The 20,274-nt window shown below is 36.9% G+C and overlaps 1 protein-coding gene across 5 annotated transcripts in view; it reads left to right on the top strand.

Moving 5' to 3' along the window:
* NAV3 (neuron navigator 3) overlaps positions 1-20,274 on the top strand; it is a 622,569-nt gene that overhangs the window by 454,728 nt on the left and 147,567 nt on the right. For all 5 annotated transcript variants that reach the window (XM_077111502.1, XM_077111504.1, XM_077111501.1 and 2 more), the window contains one exon: positions 15,769-15,888. In XM_077111502.1, coding sequence (XP_076967617.1) covers positions 15,769-15,888 — 120 coding nt within the window. The remainder of the gene's footprint in view (positions 1-15,768; positions 15,889-20,274) is intronic.

Consider the following 20,274-nt stretch of genomic DNA (forward strand, 5'->3'; position numbering starts at 1 on the left):
CAGATTCCTTGAGGGATTGCAGAGATTGCTGCAACTCTTAAGGACTTGAAGGATGCAGGCATGGTGATTCCCACCACACCCCCATTCAACTCTCCTATTTGGCCTGTGCAGAAAAGAGATGGGTCTTGGAGGATGACAGTGGATTATCATAAGCTCAACCAGGTGGTAACTCCAATTGCTGGTGTTCCAGTGTGGGATCATTGCTTAAGCAAATAAGTAGATCCCCTGGTACCTGGTATGCAGCTATTGATCTGACAAATGCTTTTTTCTAAATAGCTGTTAGTAAGGACCACCAGAAACACTTTGGTTTCACCTGGCAAGGTCAGCAGTATACTCTCACTATCCTACTTCAGGGGCATATAAACTCTCCAGCCCTGTGTCATAATCTTGTCCACAGGGAACTTGATCATTTCTCTCTCCAACAAAACATCACACTGGTCCATTTTATTGATGATATCATGTTGATTGGACCTAGTGAGCAAGAAATAGCAAGTACTCTAGACTTATTGGTAAGGCATTTGCATGTCAGAGGATGGGAAATAAACCCAACAAAAATATAGGGGCCTTCCACCTCAGTGAAATTTCTTCGTGTCCAGTGGTGTGGGACATGTTGAGATATCCCTTCTAAGGTGAAGGATAAGTTGCTGCATCTGGCCTCTCTTATGACTGGAAAAGAAGTGCAATGCCTAGTTGGTCTCTTTGAATTTTGTTCACAGCATATTCCTTATTTGGGTGTGCTATTCTGGCCTATTTATCAAGTGACCAGAAAAGCTGCTAATTTTAAGTGGGGTCCTGAACAGGAGGAGGCTCTGCAACAGGTCCAGGCTGCTGTACAAGCTGCTTTGCTACTTGGACCATATGATCCAGCAGATCCAACAGTGCTGCAAATGTCAGTGGCAAATAGAGATGCTGTCTGGAGACTTTGGCAGGGCCCTATAGAAGAATCACAATGCAGACCCTTAGGATTTTAGAACAAAGCCTTACCATCTCCTGCAGATAACTGCTCTCCTTTTGAGAAACAGCTTTTGGCCTGCTCCTAGGCCTTAGTAGAGACTGAATGCTTATGCACGGGCCACCAAGTTACCATGAGACCTGAGTTGCCTATCATGTGCTGGGTGTTTTCTGGCCCAACAAGCCATAAAGTTGGGTGTGCACAGCAGCTCTCTATCATCAAATGGAAATGGCATATTAGAGATATGGCTCAAGCAGGTTCTGAAGGCACAAGTAATTTACATGAGGAAATAGCACAAATGCCCATGGTCTCCCCTCCTGCCACTTACCTTCTCTTTCCCAGACATGAGCTATGGCCACTTTGGGAGTTCCTTACAGTGAACTGACCAAGGGAGAGAAAACTTGGGCCTGGTTTACAGATGGTTTGGCATGATATGCAAGTACCACCCAGAAGTGGACAGCTTCAGCATTACAACCCCTTTCTGGGGTGTCCTTGAAGGACAGTGATGAGGGGATGTCCTCCCAGTAGGCAGAACTTCGAGCAGTGCATCTGGTCATTCATTTTACTTGGAAGGAGAACTGGCCAGAGGTGTGTTTATATACTGACTCATGGGCTGTAACTAATGGTTGGCTGGACTTGGAAAGACCATAATTAGAAAACTGGTGACAAAGAGGTCTGGGGAAAAGGTATGTGGATAGACCTTTCTGAGTGGACTAAAAAATGAAGAATTTGTGTCCCATGTGAATGTGCACCAGAAGGTGATTTCAGCAGAGGAAGGTTTTAACAATCAAGTGGATAAGATAACCCATTTTGTGGATACCAGTCAGCCTCTTTCCCCAGCAACTCCTGTCATTGCCCAATGGGCTCATGAACAAAGTGGTCATGGTGGTAAGAATGGAGATTAGGCCTGGCCTCAGCAACATGGACTTCCACTCACCAAATCTGACCTGGCTACAGCCACTGCTAAATGTTTAATATGCCAGTGGCAGAGACCCACAATCAGACCCTGATATGGCACCATTCCCTGAGGTGACCAGCCGGCTACATGGTGGCAGGTTGATTACGTTGAACCATTCCCTTCATGGAAGGGGCAGTGATTTATTCTAACTGTAATAGATACATACTCTGGATATAGATTTGCTTTCCCTGCATGCAATGCATCTTCCAAAACTACCATCGGTGGATTACAGAATGCCTTATCCATTATCATAGTATTCCACATAGTATTGCTTCTGATCAAGGAACACACTTCACAGCAAATGAACTGCAGGAATGGGCACATGCTCATGGAATTCTCTGGTTTTAACATGTTCCCCATCATCCAGAGGCAACTGGATTGATAGAATGGTGGAATGGACTTTTGAAGACTCAATTATGGTATCAACTAGGGGGCAATATCTTAAAGGGCTGGGGTAATGTTCTCCAGCAAGCTGTGCATGCTCTGAATCAGCATCCACTGTATGGTGCTTTTACTCTCATAGCCAGGATCCATGGATCCAGGAACCAAGGGGTAGAAATGGGAGTGGCACCCACTCACTATTACCCCTAGCGATCCACTAGGAAAATTTTTGCTTCCAGTCCTTGCGACCTTGAGTTCTTCTAGTCTACAGGTTTTAGTTCCAAAAGGGGGAGGGCTTCCATCAGGACAAACAACAATGAGCCCATTGAACTGAAATCTAAGACTGCCACCTGGTCACTTTTGGGCTACTCATGCCCCTGGATCAACAAGCCAAGAAGGGGATTACAGTACTGGCTTGGGTGATTGATCTTGACTATCAGGAGGAAATAGGACTGCAACTATACAATGGAGGTAAAGAAGAGTTTTCCTGGAATGTATGAGATTCCCTAGGGCATCTTTTAGTACTACCATGCCCTGTGTTTAAAGTCAATGGAAAACTACAACAACCCAATCTGGGCAGGACTACCAATGGCTGTGAAACTTCAGGAATGAAGTTTTGGGTCACCCGACCAGGCAAAGAACCATGGCCAGCTGAAGTGCTTGCTGAGGGTAAAGGGAACATGGAATGGATAGTGGAAGAAGGTTAGATAAATATGAACTACAACCATGTGATCAGTTACAGAAACAAGGACTATAATGCTCTTTTGTTCATGTTATAGTATTTATGTTGTAAGATATCAAGTTTAAAAATGAATATTATCCAAAGCCTATTACCCTATTCTGGGGAGATTTAATGTGTTTCCAGTTGTATGCAGGACAGCTAGTATTGTTAGGCAAGGAAAAAAATGTGTCTTTTATTTTTTTTTATTTAGAATTATGTATGGTTTAAGGTAATGTATATAGTTGCCAAGTTGACAAGGAGTGGACTGTCATGGTCAGGTTCATGTGTCAGCTTGGCCAGATAGTGGTACCCATTTGTCTGGTTGGACAAGTGCTGGCCTGTCTGTTGCTATGAGGACATTTCATAAAATTAAATCATGGTCATGTTAGCTGCATCCACAGCTGATTCCATTTGTAATCCAGCCAAGGGGGGTGTCTTCTGCAATGAGTGGTATTTAATATAACCAATGGAAGGCTTTTAAGGAGTATTCAGAAGAGACAGTCTTTTCTTCTTGCTTCGGCCGGCAAGCCTCTCCTGTGGAGTTTGTCCAGACCCTCCATCAGAGTCATTAACTTTACAGCCTTCCTTACAGATTTTGGACTCTATGTTCTCAAGGTTATGTGAGACACTTTTATAAATTTTATATTTATGGATATTTCCCATTGATTCTGTTTCTCTAGAGAACCCTAACTAATACAGGTGGCTACTTAATAAATGAATGAAAATATACATACATATATACAAATATCCTTATATAGCTTTTTAAATGTTTTTTTTTAATTGTGAAACATAAGATAAATACATAAAAGCAATAAATTCCCAATTACATTTTAGCAAGTAGTTATAGAACAGATTTTAAAGTTTGGTATGGATTACAGTTGCACATTTTTTTATTTTTTTTTTCCTAGCTGCTCCAAGAAACTGGAGACCAAAAGAAATATGAATATAATTATTCAATTGTCATACTCTCTTGCTAAATCCTATCTTCTCAATTATACTCTCCTCTTTTTTCTTTTTTGTGTGAAATAACATATATACAAAAAAGGAATAAATTTCAAAGTACATCACAACAATTAGTTATAGAACAGATTTCAGAGTTTGATATAGGTTATCATTCCATAATTTTAGTTTTTACTTCTAGCTGCTTTAAGGTACTATAGACTAAAAGAAATATCAATATACTGATCCAGCAGTCATATTATTTTTGTTAAACTCCACCATCTCTTTTGATCTTTCTCCCATCCTTAAGGGGTATGACCATTCTAACTATGACCTGTAGGGGTATGACCATTCTAACTCATGCTCAGAAACATTTTGTATTTTCTAGGACTATAGTTATATTAGTTAGCACTACATTCTGTAACATAGAAATATTAAAATCTTAGTAGCTTGACAAAGCATTGCATTTATCATTCTCATAAATCCTCACTGGCATTTCTGATCCTCGGTTTGGCAATTACCTAATGCACCAATTCTGAGACTAACACCAATGATCATTAACTATCCTCCAACCTGGTTTTCAATGTCTCCTAGGGCATTGGAAGGGGCTGTCGATATGTGGGATAGGGGGATGGAACTAGTTGATGTTCTGGAGAGGCTGGCCCCTCTGTCTTTCAGGATTTATCTCATCCAGGGACCCATCTGGAGGTTATATATTTCTGGAAAGTTACTCTTATGCATGGAAACCTTGTGGAATCTTATATGTTGCCCTAGGTGTTCTTTAGGATTGGCTGGAATGGTTTTGGTTAGGGTTTGACAAGTTATTATAGGTAACAATTTCTAACTGAAGCTTGTGTAAGAGCAACCTCCAAACAGAATAGCCTCTCAACTCTATTTGAACTATCTCATCCACTGATTACTTATTTGTTGCACTTTTTTCCCCCTTTTAGACAGGATGACATTGTTAAATCTCCTGGTGCCAGAACCATGCTCATCCCTGGGAATCATCTCCCATGCCACCAGGGGGACTTTTTCCCTGGATGTCATGTCCCACATAGTGGGGGAGGAAAATGGTTTCACTTGCAGAGTTAGGCTTAGAGAGAGGCAACATCTGAGCAACAAAAGAGGTCCTCCGGATATGACTCTTAGGTATACCTAAAGGTAGGCTAAGTTTCTCCTCTACATATATAAGTTTCACAAAAGCAAGCCTCAAAATCAAGGGCTTGGCCTGTTGACTTGTGTATCCCTAATGTCTGACACAGCATCAGGGATTTCCCCAGTGTAAAGTTTGATAGTTCCATATTTTTTTTTCTCCCATCCCTCAAGGGATTTTGTCAATACTTTTTTTTTTTTTTTTTTTCTTTTGCATGGGCATGCACCAGGAAACAAACCCAGGTCTCCGGCATGGCAGGCAATAAGTCTACCTGCTGAGCCACGACAGACCACCAATACTTTTTGATTATCTGTTTAACATACTCTGGGATGTACCCAGGTGTTACGTTAAGCTATACAGGATTTAAAGACTCTCATACTTATTCTGGACTTCTTGTGTTTGGATTGTTTAAATGACCTACCCAGACAGGTTGAGTTAGATTATATGCTACAGAAAATTTAGGTTCTGGACAAAATCAACCTTTCTACTTTTGGTTTCAAAGAGTGGGTGAAGTTCTAAAATGCATAAGTAGTTTTTAAGGCAAAGTTTTTTTTTTGTTTTTTTTTTTTTAATTTTTTTTATTAATCAAAAAAAAGAAAAGAAATTAACACAACATTTAGAAATCATTCCATTCTACACATGCACTCAGTAATTCTTAGTATCATCACATAGATGTATGATCATCATTTCTTAGTACATTTGCATCGATTTAGGAAAAGAACTAGCAAAACAGCAGAAAAAGATATAGAATGTTAATATAGAGAAGAGAATTAAAATAATAATACTAATAATATATATATATATATAAAGGAAAAAGAAAAAAACAAAAACAAAAGATACAAACACACAAACAAACAAACAAAAAACCATATTTCAGGTGCAGCTTCATTCAGTGTTCCAACCTAGTTACATTACACTTAGGTATTATTGTGCTGTCCATTTTTGAGTTTTTGTATCTAGTCCTGTTGCACAGTCTGTATCCCTTCAGCTCCAATTACCCATTATCTTACCCTGTTTCTAACTCCTGCTGGTCTCTGTTACCAATGATATATTCCAAGCTGATTCTCGAATGTCGGTTCACATCAGTGGGACCATACAGTATTTGTCCTTTAGTTTTTGGCTAGACTCACTCAGCATAATGTTCTCTAGGTCCATCTATGTTATTACATGCTTCATAAGTTTAGTCTGTCTTAAAGCTGCATAATATTCCATCGTAGGTATACGCCACAGTTTGTTTAGCCACTCGTCTGTTGATGGGCATTTTGGCTGTTTCCATCTCTTTGAAATTGTAGATAATGCTGCTATAAACACTGGTGTGCAAATGTCCGTCTGTGTCTTTGCCCTTAAGTCCTTTGAGTAGATACCTAGCAGTGGTATTGCTGGGTCGTAATCCATTCTGCCATTCTATGTCTTTTGATTGGGAAATTCAGTCCATTAACTTTTAGTGTTATTACTGTTTGGATAATATTTTCCTCTACCATTTTGGCTTTTGTATTATATATATCATATCTGATTTTCCTTCTTTCTACACTTTACCCCATACCTCTCTCTTCTGTCTTTTCGTATCTGACTCTAGTGCTCCCTTTAGTATTTCTTGCAGAGCTGGTCTCTTGGTCACAAATTCTCTCAGTGACTTTTTGTCTATAAATGTTTTAATTTCTCCTTCATTTTTGAAGGACAATTTTGCTGGATATAGGAGTCTTGGTTGGCAGTTTTTCTCTTTTAGTGATTTAAATATATCATCCCACTGTCTTCTAGCTTCCATGGTTTCTGCTGAGAAATCTACACATAGTCTTATTGGGTTTCCCTTGTGTGTGACAGATTGTTTTTCTCTTGCTGCTTTCAAGATCCTCTCTTTCTCTTTGACCTCTGACATTCTAACTAGTAAGTGTCTTGGAGAACGCCTATTTGGGTCTATTCTCTTTGGGGTGCGCTGCACTTCTTGGATCTGTAAATTTAGGTCTTTCATAAGAGTTGGGAAATTTTCAGTGATAATTTCTTCCATTAGTTTTTCTCCTCCTTTTCCCTTCTCTTCTCCTTCTGGGACACCCACAACACGTATATTTGTGCGCTTCATATTGTCATTCAGTTCCCTGATTCCCTGCTCAAGTTTTTCCATTCTTTTCCCTATAGTTTCTGTTTCTTTTTGGAATTCAGTTGTTCCATCTTCCAGTTCACTAATTGTAGCTTCTGTCTCTTTAGATCTACCATTGTAGGTATCCATTGTTTTTTCCATTTTTTCTTCTTTGTCCTTCACTCCCACAAGTTCTGTGATTTGTTTTTTCAGATTTTCTATTTCTTCTTTTTGTTCAGCCCATATCTTCTTCATGTCCTCCCTCAATTTATTGATTTGGTTTTTGAAGAGTTTTTCCATTTCTGTTCGTATATTCAGCATTAGTTGTCTCAGCTCCTGTATCTCATTTGAACTATTGGTTTGTTCCTTTGATTGGGCCATATCTTCAATTTTCCGAGTGTCATCCATTATTTTCTGCTGGTGTCTGGGCATTTGATCAGATCTCCCTGGGTGTGGGACCCAGCTGGTTGAAAGGTTTTTCTGTGGAATCTCTGGGCTCTGTTTTTCTTTTCCTGCCCAGTAGGTGGGGCTCGTGGTGGTCATTTGTCTGCGGGGCAGTCGGCCTGGGAAACCGCGCGTGGAGGCGGGGGTCGCTGGCCGTGGCTTGGGGGAGTGCCGGTCCAAATTGCCCAGCTGGCCCGAGACGCCAAGCGTGACGGGAGGGCCCCGCTATCCAATGTTCCCAGTCAGACCGGGGAGCCACGTGCGTGGAGGGGACCCCAGTCGCCAGCCACCCCAGCCGGGAAAACGTGCGCCCCTCGGGTATCTCACCACAGTGGATTCTCCCTACCCGTTCAGCCGTTCCAGAATGGGGTACACTGTCTTTTTTGGTCTCTGTCGTGACTCCGGGAGCTGTTTCGTATTGTTTCTGTTTCTTTAGCTGCTTTTCTGGAGGAGGAACTAAGACCCGCGCGTCTTACTAAGCCGCCATCTTCTCCGGAAGTCTAAGGCAAAGTTTTTAAGGCAAAGTTTTTAGCAGCTGAATTCTGTATCTAATAGTATATATATGAAAATACAAAATACTCAGAAACATTTTGTATTTTCTAGGACTATAGTTGTATTAGTTAGCACTACATTCTGTAACATAGAAATATTAAAATCTTAGTAGCTTGACAAAGCATTGCATTTATCATTCTCATAAATCCTCACTGGCATTTCTGATCCTCGGTTTGGCAATTACCTAATGCACCAATTCTGAGACTAACACCAATGATCATTAACTATCCTCCAACCTGGTTTTCAATGTCTCCTAGGGCATTGATATTCAACAGGTAGATGGAAGAAGAAAGAACGAATTATCATGTGAGAATGTTTTGCATTTACCAGGCTAACAATTGGTGTACATCACTGATATCCACATTCCCTTATCCACAACTGGTTATAAGAGAGGCCAGAAATATGGCTTAGCTGTGTGCTCAAGAGGAGGAAGAAATTGGATTAACAAGAAGCTCACTAGGTTCTGCTGAACTCATACCCAAGAAGAAAAAAGTTATATCCTTCTTCACCCACTAGTTTCATGCCTTGATTACAGCCTTATTCGAACTTCTGGTCTCCTTCATTTTTCTTTCCTATCACTCTTTCAACGGAGTTCTTGGGCAGTCCCTCAAATGATTCTCTTAAGATGAGCATCAGTGGCCTATGTGGTTGGCCAGCAAAGTCATCCATATTCAGTGTCAAAGTGAAGGGAAAAATAAAACTAAGTAAAAATATTACAAATTCTTTATGAAAACTTTGGTGATAGTAACCTGCTTAAATTTATAAATGTTCTATGTCTTATGGTATAAAACAGGAAACTGAAATTTAAATAACGTCTAAGAATTGGGTTTCCTGTGTGAAATCAGATGAGATACAATCAGCAGAGAACGTGGCCTGTTTCAGTTCAAGGGTGGTTGGGGGAGGTTATATGGATGATACCCAGATGTGCTTTTCTTATTCGCATAGTGTGTCATCACTGGCCTCGTTAGGAGACAACCCAAGGTCACAGCTGAGGATTGAAATATGGGTAAGAAAGCTGGCCCAAGACAACCCGAGAGAATTTCAATTTGATTAAAATGTTTAATTCAATCAATAATTTGGAATTAATTTTATTAATTTAAGTAAGAAAAGGGCATGGAAGGTCTGTGATACAACTCATGAAAACTTGATACTCAAAGATAGCATTCTTTTCCCAATTTATAAAAAGTTGTTTTACCGATTAAAGATACAAAATGCTCAAAAGATATAGTAATTGGTGAAGATGTTTGATTTCTTTTTACATAAAACCCAAGGCGTGTCATGGAGTAAATGGGGATGACATTTCATTTTTTGTTTATACTCTAGGAAGTCCTTAGAAAATTAGCTATTAGGCATTTTGAGAATTGAAAAATTGTAAAGCTTGTAAAGGCTTATCACTTTCTTCTCTTTTTAAAATTACTTTAAACACTTGGGAATGTGAATCTGTCAGTAATTAGGAATTAGTCAGAGAAGGCCTCTTACTTATAATAAGCTTCTTTGAAAAAGTCTCTTTAGGAAACAAAAAAGAAACACCCTGAAACATTGGGAAAAAAGTTACATATTTTGACTGAGTGGAACTTAAACTTATCTGCAAGTGTCACAGTAAAAATATTTTGAGTAAGAAGATAAACTAAAATTCTATTTTACCACATAACGAAAAGTTATATAAACAATAAAAAAGTAGTTTTTAAAATCTGAAGAAAAAAAATAACAATAAAAGGGCAGGTCACGGTGGCTCAGCAGGCAGAGTTCTCACTTGCCATGCCAGAGACCCGGGTTCGATTCCTAGTGCCTGCCCATGCAAAAAATAAATAAGTAAATAATAATTAAAAATAACAAAAAAAGGTAGAGAAGTATTTTATTCCTATTTTGTCTTTGATTTTTCTTCTGGGTAACAGTGGAAAAGGCAAGGTGGTCTAGGTTGGTGACAAGATCTCCCTTGTGAACCAAGAAGAGTCCAAATCTTAAAGCTTCTACTAATTTCATATTTAAGATATGAGTATTATATTTAGTGAATGCAAAATTTTTAATGGGACAATAGCTGATAATACCAGCCAACATTTATTTAGCTCTTACTATGTGCTAGGCAATGTTCTAAACATTTAACAAATAAGCTATTTATATCCTCACTATAACCCCGAGAACTAAGTGTATTACTACTGCCCCCATTTCCCAAATGAAGTAACTGAGGCACAGCTAGTTTAAGCTACTTGCCCAGGTCCACACATCCATTAGGTAGCAGCACTGAGACTTGAAGCTAAGCCGTCTGACTCTAGTCTCTACCTTAATCATCAAGACAGAGTCTCCTGGGAGATCATCTACCTGTCTGTTCGTATGTGTTTCAATCCTAGGACCTTGATTTTCTATAAAAATTTACCAAAGTTCATAGCAGCCATTCATTATTAGCATAGTTTTCTTACGTAGCATATTTGATCTAGGGGGAAATTCTCAATGTTATAGCTCTCTGCTCATCTAAAGGAAGATCCTGAACATGGAATTCTCTTGAGAAAAAAAAAATCAGATGCCCCTAAGTGCCTGTGATGAAAAATTAGCTCTGTTACATACAGCAGCTGTGTTACATTGAATATAAGAACAAAGTCTTCTAGAAAGATGGCAAATGTGATAGAAGAATAGATTTGAATCTTCTCAGCTCCCCACATAAAAACAGCAGAGCAACTGCATAGCAAAATAAAAAACGATGGCCATTATTTTCAAAAAATATGGTTTTGACTATATATCCTCTCAAACCCCAAGCAAATGGGGTCAAACCATCAACAGACAAATGACATGTGTGGTATCAGCATCTGTGGAGAAAAAATAGAGAGAAACTCAGGGCATCTGGTAGTGCTGAAGACAGAAAAACAAACAAACAAAAAAAAAAAAAACAAATAGCCAACAGGATCTGCGGAGAAAATGCAGAAGGCAGATTTGCAAACAGCAGTTGAAGTTCCTCCATGGGTCAGTGAGTGTAAATGCCAGGTCTGAAGGGGCTGGGGGAGCCTAGTGCCTATGAACTTGGTAAACATATCAGTCACAGTTCCTGTTCTGGAAAGGGCCCCACTACTGAGCTAATATTCTGGGAATGGAATCAGAATTGAACAAGATCATGGCAATAGAAATAAATGTACAGAAGGTCTAGTTGAAGGTGGAAGAGGGGAATAGTCTGAAAATGTCAGAAAACAAATAATCAGGTTTTTAAACATTACACAAACAATAACAAAAACCGTTGCCCTTTGGAGGTAGGAAAACTAAATCAAGCTTCTTTCTCATCATTTAGGAACAATTAATTTCACATAAAAAATGGGAAAGAGGAAAGTGTCAGGATAAAACCCCATGTAAGTATACACACATACAACTGATAAAGGATTTGTATCTATGAAGAAAGAAAAGACAAAAAGCAAACATTTTCCTATTTTCCAAGAGGAAAATGAGCAAAGGCATGAATATACATTTCACAGACAAGCATAAATAGCCCATAAAAATTAACAATATGATCAATGTGTCTGGTAATCAGAGACTTCCAAATTAAAGCCAAAATTAGATGTCATTTCATACCCATCGGTTTTTAAAAAAAATAACAAATATTGATAAACTTATGGAATTGTAAGACTTTTCATCCATAGCACTGCATATTTATAAAACCATTTTAAAAATTATTTGGCATTGATTAGTAAAGTTGAATACATGTATCTCTTGTGGCCCGGTGATTCTGGTTTGAGAAATACATCACAGGAAAGCTCACATGTGGGAGCACAAGGAAACATATATTACAATGTTCATAGTAGCCCTGTTTGTAACAGTGGAAGGACTAAAATTAGCTCACATGTCCACAATAGTCAAATGGATTAATAAGCTTTAGGGTATTCATAAAATGAAGCTATACAGCTGTAAAATGGTTAATACAGCTAAGTATATTGAGATAGATAATGTATAAGAATATAATTTTGATTGAAAGAAGGAAGTCCTAAAATAATACATATAGTGTGCTTTTGTTTATATAAAATCATTTGATAGTACACAATGTACTTTTAGGAATACATAACTATGTGGTAAAACCATAAATAGAAGGGAAAGACTGATTAGCACAAAATCCAGAATATTGGATGTCTCTGGAAGGAAAGGATAGGGATAGAATTGGCAAGCGCGCCTGGGGGATGTTGAAGAAACTGGAAATTCTCTATTTCTGTTGCTAGATAGTGCTTACATGAAAGTTAATATTAATTTGTTCAATATGTACTTTTATATGTTATATATTTTTTGCATACATATATTTCCTTCCAAAGCTTTAAAAACCATAGAGTTGACGTGTAAGAGTTGTATATCATTAAGATGATCGAGAAAATAGGATTGAACAACATCAAAAAAATTGTTCATTACAATTTTTCACTCCTTCAAGTGAATTCCAGAAATAATTATAGCTTAGTGATGCAGAGCCACAGATTTGAACAGATCGTATCTTACAGTAGTAGTAGGGTGTGGGCAGTGAAGAGGAGGGACGAGTCATGTATCTAAATTAATACCTGGGTGGTTGGTGTATTCCCCTGTAACTGTAGCAGTTCATACAAAGGATGCAGGAGCTTTAAAGGTGAAAATAATGTATGGTCAGTTTTATACTGTATTTGAAGCTTGTGGGTAAATCCAGGTATTTATGTTTAGGAAGCAATCCTCCCTATTACTATTAGCTCCTCTTAAATTCACTTTGGCTGATTGTTTTGAAGTTTAGATATAACACTATTAGGAAAATGGTTTTTCAAGTTTTCCACATTATTCTTTTAAAAGTTTCCCATAATATGTGTAGCTCCCAGATTGTAGCAGATTTTTTGTAGAGAAATTATGAAATTCATGTTATTTTAAATATTTTAATTCCTTCAGAAGGTATGAAAGGAAGGAAGAATTCCCAAGGAGAAATTAATCAGGAATTTGTCTTACTCATATGATGCATGTAAATTATTTTTTCAGTTAACAAATTCATGGCTCTATCATGAAAATGCCATACTAACATTTAAATAAGTTTATGTAAGTAAACAGAAGAGTGATACACTCAAGACTTTTGGTCCACTTAATACTGGTTGTAAACTTACTTGATTTAACCTGAAAAAATTGAAGGGCTCAAGAAAAATTAATTATGCTTTGAAATACTTTCCTGATAAAACAATAGGTTTTTAAAAATTCCATGGAAGTTTTAAATTTATTTTCCTCTCTTGAAAATCAGTTTTCAAAGCAGTTAACCTTTATCTCTAAAACTTACTTTCGTTGACGTAATTGAAAGATCACTTTCTGTTTCTAATATTTGGAGTGATCTTCCTTCTTAGCTCGTGTTCAGAAGTATCACTGCTATGGGCAAAGTTGTGGTGCCGTCTTAAGATGCTATCTTTTGGCAATATAGCAACCTTCTAAATTTCTTTGAATGAATATTTATCATATTTTCTGATTTCAAACTAGAAAGAAAGATCTTTACTAAATATTTTTGTACATAAACCAATGAATAAAACAGTCCATTAAGATGGATAACATTAATGGTAGACAACCTTTTTAAACACATTTTCAAAAAGAAAAGTGAATTAGGAAAATATGTGCAACTAAACTCTTACCTTATTAAGAATTCCATAGATATCAGCCTAGGAAATGAGACCATTAAAAGCTTTCAGACACCTTGGTTTGAGAACTACGTGGAAAATAAAATAAGAAATTGGAAGGAAACACTGACATCAAGATGTTGCAGCTGTCAAATTAAAAATTAAAGGGGACAATTAGCCCTTTATTTCTATCGCCCAATTATGTATCACTATCCACAGCACAGAAATTGATGCTGATAACCATGAATCAGTCATCTAAAGAAAACGTAAAATTGTAACTATTGTTCCCTGTTTTAAAAGGCATGTAAATGTTAAATACATTTTAGAATCAAAATCCTGTTTTAGGGGCTGCAAAGGTAGTTCAGTGGTAGAATTCTTGCCTGCCATTTGGAAGACTTGGGTTGGATTCCAAGCCCATGCACTTCCCAAACAAACAAAGAAGCAAACAAACAAACAAAAAACTAAATTAATAAAAATTCAGCAAATGGTACTGCAATAAGGGGATACGCACATGGAAAAATAATGAAATGTGACCCCTGCCACACACCATACAAAGAAAAAAATCGTATTTTAAAATTTTATTTTAGTGGGAATAGATTCTACAGTTATCAAGAAAAATAACCATATAGAGTATCTTAATATAATGCAGTAAAATTTATTATCATTTTTTAAAATTCTTATAATTAATTTTCAAAATGTATAAGAAAATGGTGAATAATAAATGGCTACTATTTATAGGCTTTTGACTCTTAAGGGCTTTTATATATATATATATATATATATATATATGAAAGTAAGAAGACTTTCAGAATAGTTACAGAATTTATTATGTAATAATTGTTTCAACTCTGTAATCCTGACTTTACATTATTTGGTTAATCTCCAATTAAATACAGGACTGAAAGGCTATGATTATCTTGATAAATTATTTTGTTTCCAAGAAATGAAATCAACTTGAGTTAGCTTGAGTTGAATAACTAGGGGACCTAAATTGCGATACCTACTAGAACGCAAAGGCAGGTCATAAAGTAAAAACCATACCACATGGCCAAGTACCTTTGCTTCTCTTTGTGCATCTGCTTCATTATTCTTTGTTAACAAGCTTTCTCAGTGGATCTTTGTACCTGATGGAAGATAGAGATCTAGGAATCTCAGTTTCCATTATTAACAACTCTATTCACATAGAAAGACTATTAAATTATCTTGTAATTTCCAAGTCTGAAGAGAGAAAAATCAGGTGAGAATGGGTCTGTCATAGCCAGGCAAGAAGGACTACTTAGTAATAACATGACTCCTGGGATCTGCCAACCCTGTATGATGGTCTGTTGATGACACAGTGGCAAAGCTCAGAGACAAGGGTTGGGGCAGACAGTGTGGCCTTTCAATCAGACAGCATGGCCTCATGGTGAAGATCATGGTTTCTGGAATATGCTTTCTAGATTCGTCTCTCAGCTTTGCCATGGCTGGTTAAGTGACCTTGAAGTAGCTGGTCTTTTGAGGCTTACTTAATATCTTCATTTGTAAAGTGAGGATATTATTATTACATGTAACTATTTAGAACAGTTCCTGGCACATCTTAAATATTTAATACCACTTACTTATTATTTTATGCTAGTGGCCAATTATGGCCAATAATCTAAAGTTAAGTTTAGTAATGTTCCATTACTCCTCTAACATTCACTCTCCTAAAATAGCATCTATAAGGTAAAATCATCTTGCTTTTATTTCAATGAGTTTGACTACCTACAAGCTTGTTCAAAATATTGATAACAAAAGAGATTTAAAAAGGAAGGTTTTAAAGTATGCAAATTATGATTGCAATAATGAAGTTTGACTTCCTAACGAACTTGAAGATATTTTCATTCTTCCTGGTCAGTAGCATATTTATACAGAATATTATATAGTAGCATATTTATATAGTGTATTTATTTAAGTAATTATTGAAAATTGTGAACAGCTTGGTAAGTTATATAGATAAGGTCATTTAATTTTCTATTGATTAACTAGACATTTATTTTCAGGTACATGACAGATGGAGGACTCAACCTGTACACTAGAGGTCTGAACCGGATACCAGACCCAGCAACTTCTCGGGATGTCATCCAAAGAGGGGTTCATGACGTGACGGTGGATGCTGACAGGTAATGTTATCAATATATTTGATGTCAAGGAGTGAAAAAGGCAGCTTCATGAAGCCATAAGAGTTTTACAATATAAAACAAAATCATTTTTTATTGTGATATAATAAGTACTTGGGAATATTTAAAAACTAAGTGGTTTCATTTGCAAGACTTTTTTCTCTGTGTACTACTGAAGAAATTGTGTTGCTGGTGAGAATATTTTTTAAATTTCAGATTATATAATGACAAAATTTAATACCTGTAAAACCAAAATTGTTATCAGGGACTTATTTGCCTTATGTGAAAGGAATTCTGGCTGATAAATTCCTTTCATCTCAGATACTTGTAGGCTTACCTGAAGGCTATAATGATCAAAAGATTCAGACATATTTCAAATTATCAGGTACAACAGGTTTGATGAATTTCTTGAAAGAATTGTTGAAAATGCACAGTGATTTTTGCTTGGGCTAATTTCTTCTTTACCGTGGTCTCAGATTGCTTAAAGATGTGTGTATGTGTTACGCGCCATGTGTGTTTGCATCTATTAGTTTGTTCTTCTTTGGTTGGAAATTGTTTTGCCAATTTTATTAGAATCATCATTGTTTGAGAACATTATCTTTGTAAAATAATGTTGTAGGATAAATCTCTACCTGATTTTGGCTCCTCTTCACTAGAAATCTGGAGTTATTGAGCAGGAAGAGATATTTCTGTATCTGGGGCTATTAGATGTCAATACCTGGAGGGGTTATTTATTTTGGCATTTATAAAGAGGTAAAAAGTTTACCACTTACTGTATCCACATTCACGGTTCATATTTGTATACAACCAACTCTGAAGGCAAGACAGTGAATTCTGACGTTAGTCTTCTATTTCTTCTCACTCAAATTATTTTGATATCTTAACTTATGTTGGCCAGGGAAATAGTTTCAGCTTTCATTCCATACATATCCTTTCTCCTACTCTGTGTACCGTGTGTGTGTGTGTGTGTGTGTGTGTGTGTGTGTGTGTGTGTGTGTGTATGTATGTATGAAGCACATGGTTTAAAATATCTCGTGATCTCACTTATAAGAAATACACAAATTCATAGGGACATGCAGTAAAAAACAGGTTGACGAGGACTAGAGGTAAGGGTAAGGGAATGTTATTGCTTAATGGGTGAAGAGTTTCTTTTTGAGATGATGACAAATTGGGTTAATGGATGTTGGTGATGGTAGTACAATTTTATGAATGTAATTAATACCACTGAATTGTAAATGTGAAAGTAGATAAAATGGGTAATTGCAAATTTTATATACCTTATTACAATAGAAGTTAGAAAATAATAATTCTTGAAAAATGTTGCCCCTGCCTGCTAACCTGAACTCTTCCTCAAATACTTCTCCTCCCTGACTTCTTCACTAACTTTAGCCTCACTGGATATCTTTCTGCTGTTTGAACAGTCTAAGCACATTCATCTTGCAGGGTTTGGGTTGATTTTTCCTCTACGTGAAACACCCTTTTCCATACTCTCATTTTTCCCTTCATTGCATAATTTCAATTTCAGCTTAATGTTATCCTCTCAAAGCAGTGTTTCCTCACTACTTGGGTAGATATATCTCCTTTCCAGTTACTTTCTTACTGATCACTTTATATTATTTTCTTTAATACATGTATCACTCCCTGAATGCATCATATTTATTTGTTTATATGTTTATTTTCTGTCTTCCCCATTATAATGTAACCTCATGAGTTAAAAACTTTTGTCATTCATTACGTATTTTACCTTTATCAAGTGCTTGTGGAGCGAATGAATCATAAGTCATAAATGAATGATCATGGCCAGCAGTAGGATCCACTTGGCTAGAGAGGCGAATGAGGCCAGGAAAGAACCAAGGTACTACAAGAATACTCTCAGACAGAGTGAATGGGTTTTGTGGGAAAAATAGGAGAAAGCAATTAGAGGGGGAAAAACCCAAGGTGTAGACCACACACTGAAAACTAACAGCCTATACATTGTGAGCTGACAGGGGGAAGTAACAAAGGAGGGAAAATCTGCTCATCTTTAGAAAATGAACCTGTAATGTTGAACCTAGGAATCAAAGAGTAGAATAACCACCACTTCCTGCTTCTTTCAGACTCCAAATTGGGACTTAACTAAGGGACATCAGCCCGATAGAAAGACCCCGATGTGGGATCTAATAAATTAGGGCTGAAAAACAATGGGTCTTAAAGTATGGTACCTGGACCAGCGCATCAGTGCACTTGGGGACTTAGAAACACAGATTCTCAGCTCCAGCCAAGCCCTACTGCATAAGAAACTTAGGGCGGGGGGTGGAGGGCATCCATCTGAGCTTTAACAAACCCTCCAGGTGAGTCAATGCACACTGAAGTTTGAGGGCTGCTATCTTAAAATAGATGTCAGACCTATGAAATCATAAATACTTGGCATAAACACATAAACATAAAGACATTTTGGAGTTTTTGTTTATAGGCTATGTTCTAGCCAGTGAGAGTATCAAAAATGCTAAAATTTACTCAGAATTTACTATTCTTTAAACTGAATAATGGCATGTTACACCTGAAATAAATTATGTTTGGTAAATTCAACTTTTGAGAATTATATTTAAAAATCACTTTAGTCACTTGCAAAATTGAATATAAATATGTGTAGAGTACAAGTCCTCCTCTCTGCAGAGATATGAGTTTTCTTTTTACTAAATAAAAGAGAAGATCTTATAAAATCCAGTTTTGTTTGGAAAGTGATTCAGAATTATATACTTTGAAAATACATGATCTCGAATATTGTCGTTGTCTAAATCATTTAAAACACCTTATATTGGATGGTGTCTCATAAATATTCTTAATTCTAATATCTGTTCTAGGTAGGGTAGGCAATAACAGCTGTAAGGTAATACTTCATTTTTAGTCAACAAAGAAAGGAAATTGCTGTCATAAGATCATAGAAAAATTTTTTATCTACTGATTTGCCTTAACCTATTAATCCTGGCACCTTAAATCCTACACATCAGAAGATAATGGCAAGGACATTGATAAGTATTGTATTAGATAAAAGTCATTAAATCTACATATCAGAAGAAAATGTCAAGTCAGGGACATTTTATTCTACTAATAAAAGTAAGCACGATATCGAAGATAGTGTTTTAAAATCCAAAACATGTGTGCTTACCATCTTCTCATCATTACCATCTTCTCATCATTTTCAAAAACACCTTGTTCTAGTTTGCTAGCTGCCAGAATGTGATATACCAGAAATGTAAAAGCTTTTAAGAACAGGAGTTTAATAAGTTGCAAGTTTACAGTTCTAAGGCCATGAAAATGTCCCAATTAAAGCAAGTCTATAAAAATGTCCAAATTAAGGCACTAATAAGAGGTTACCTTCACTCAAGAAAGATCGATGAAGTTCAGGGTTTCTGTCTCAACTGGAAAGGCACATGGCAAACATGGTGACATCTGCTAGCTTTCTCCCAGGCTTCCTGTTTCATGAAGCTCCCCCAGGGGCATTTTTGTTCTTTGAATCCAAAGGTCTCTGGCTGCATGGGCTGTCCTCCTTGTTCTCATCATTCTGAAGCTTTCTCTAAAATGCTTCTTCTTTTAATGGATTTCAGTAAACAAATCAAGGCCCACCTGAAATGGGTGGAGTGATCTCCTTCTAATGAAAGGTTAATACCCACAATTGGGTGAGTCACATCTCCATGGAGATAACCTAATCAAGTTTCCAAGCTATGTTATGGGTAGTATTAAAAGAAACTGCTGCTTCCACAGAATGGATCAAGATTAAAACATGGTTTTTCTAGGGTACATAATCCTTTCAAACAGCATATGCCTCGTCTGTGTTCTTTTGTCTGTTGTGCAGTCATATCAGTTATTGTATGTTTACGTGTGTTCTTCACTCATACCACATGACACACTTGAATGTAGGGACAGAGTTTAATTCATCTTTGTTCCCCTAATGCCTGGCATACTGTAAGATCTCAATAAATATCTGCCAGATAAATAACTGAAATGACTATATTGGTTTATACATAGAGAAATGTGAGTTGAAAAACAAACAGCCAAGAACATAAAAAAAAATAATCAATACTAATTAAATGCCTTTCAGACGTCATATACTTTGGTGTTTTCCAAATAGTGTTTCTTGTCCCATGAGATAGTAAGACGTTCCAAATTTTAAAAATAATTTTTCTTGAGTCAGCTACATTTGAGAACCACATCCCTTCTTAGAGAATCACAGGGTACATTAACACATCAAAGTCCTGAGATGTCCCGTAGTTCAAAATAAATCCTGCTTGACTCTGTTTTAGTCAGTGTGCCATAAGGTTTCCTTCCCCATTACTGATTCTCCTTCCTTTTTCTGTCTAATGATTATTCATTAATTCTTTACTATTTTAAGAAATACTAATTTAGTTT

Source organism: Tamandua tetradactyla, chromosome 7 (assembly GCF_023851605.1).
Source record: "Tamandua tetradactyla isolate mTamTet1 chromosome 7, mTamTet1.pri, whole genome shotgun sequence".
Taxonomy (NCBI): domain Eukaryota; kingdom Metazoa; phylum Chordata; class Mammalia; order Pilosa; family Myrmecophagidae; genus Tamandua; species Tamandua tetradactyla.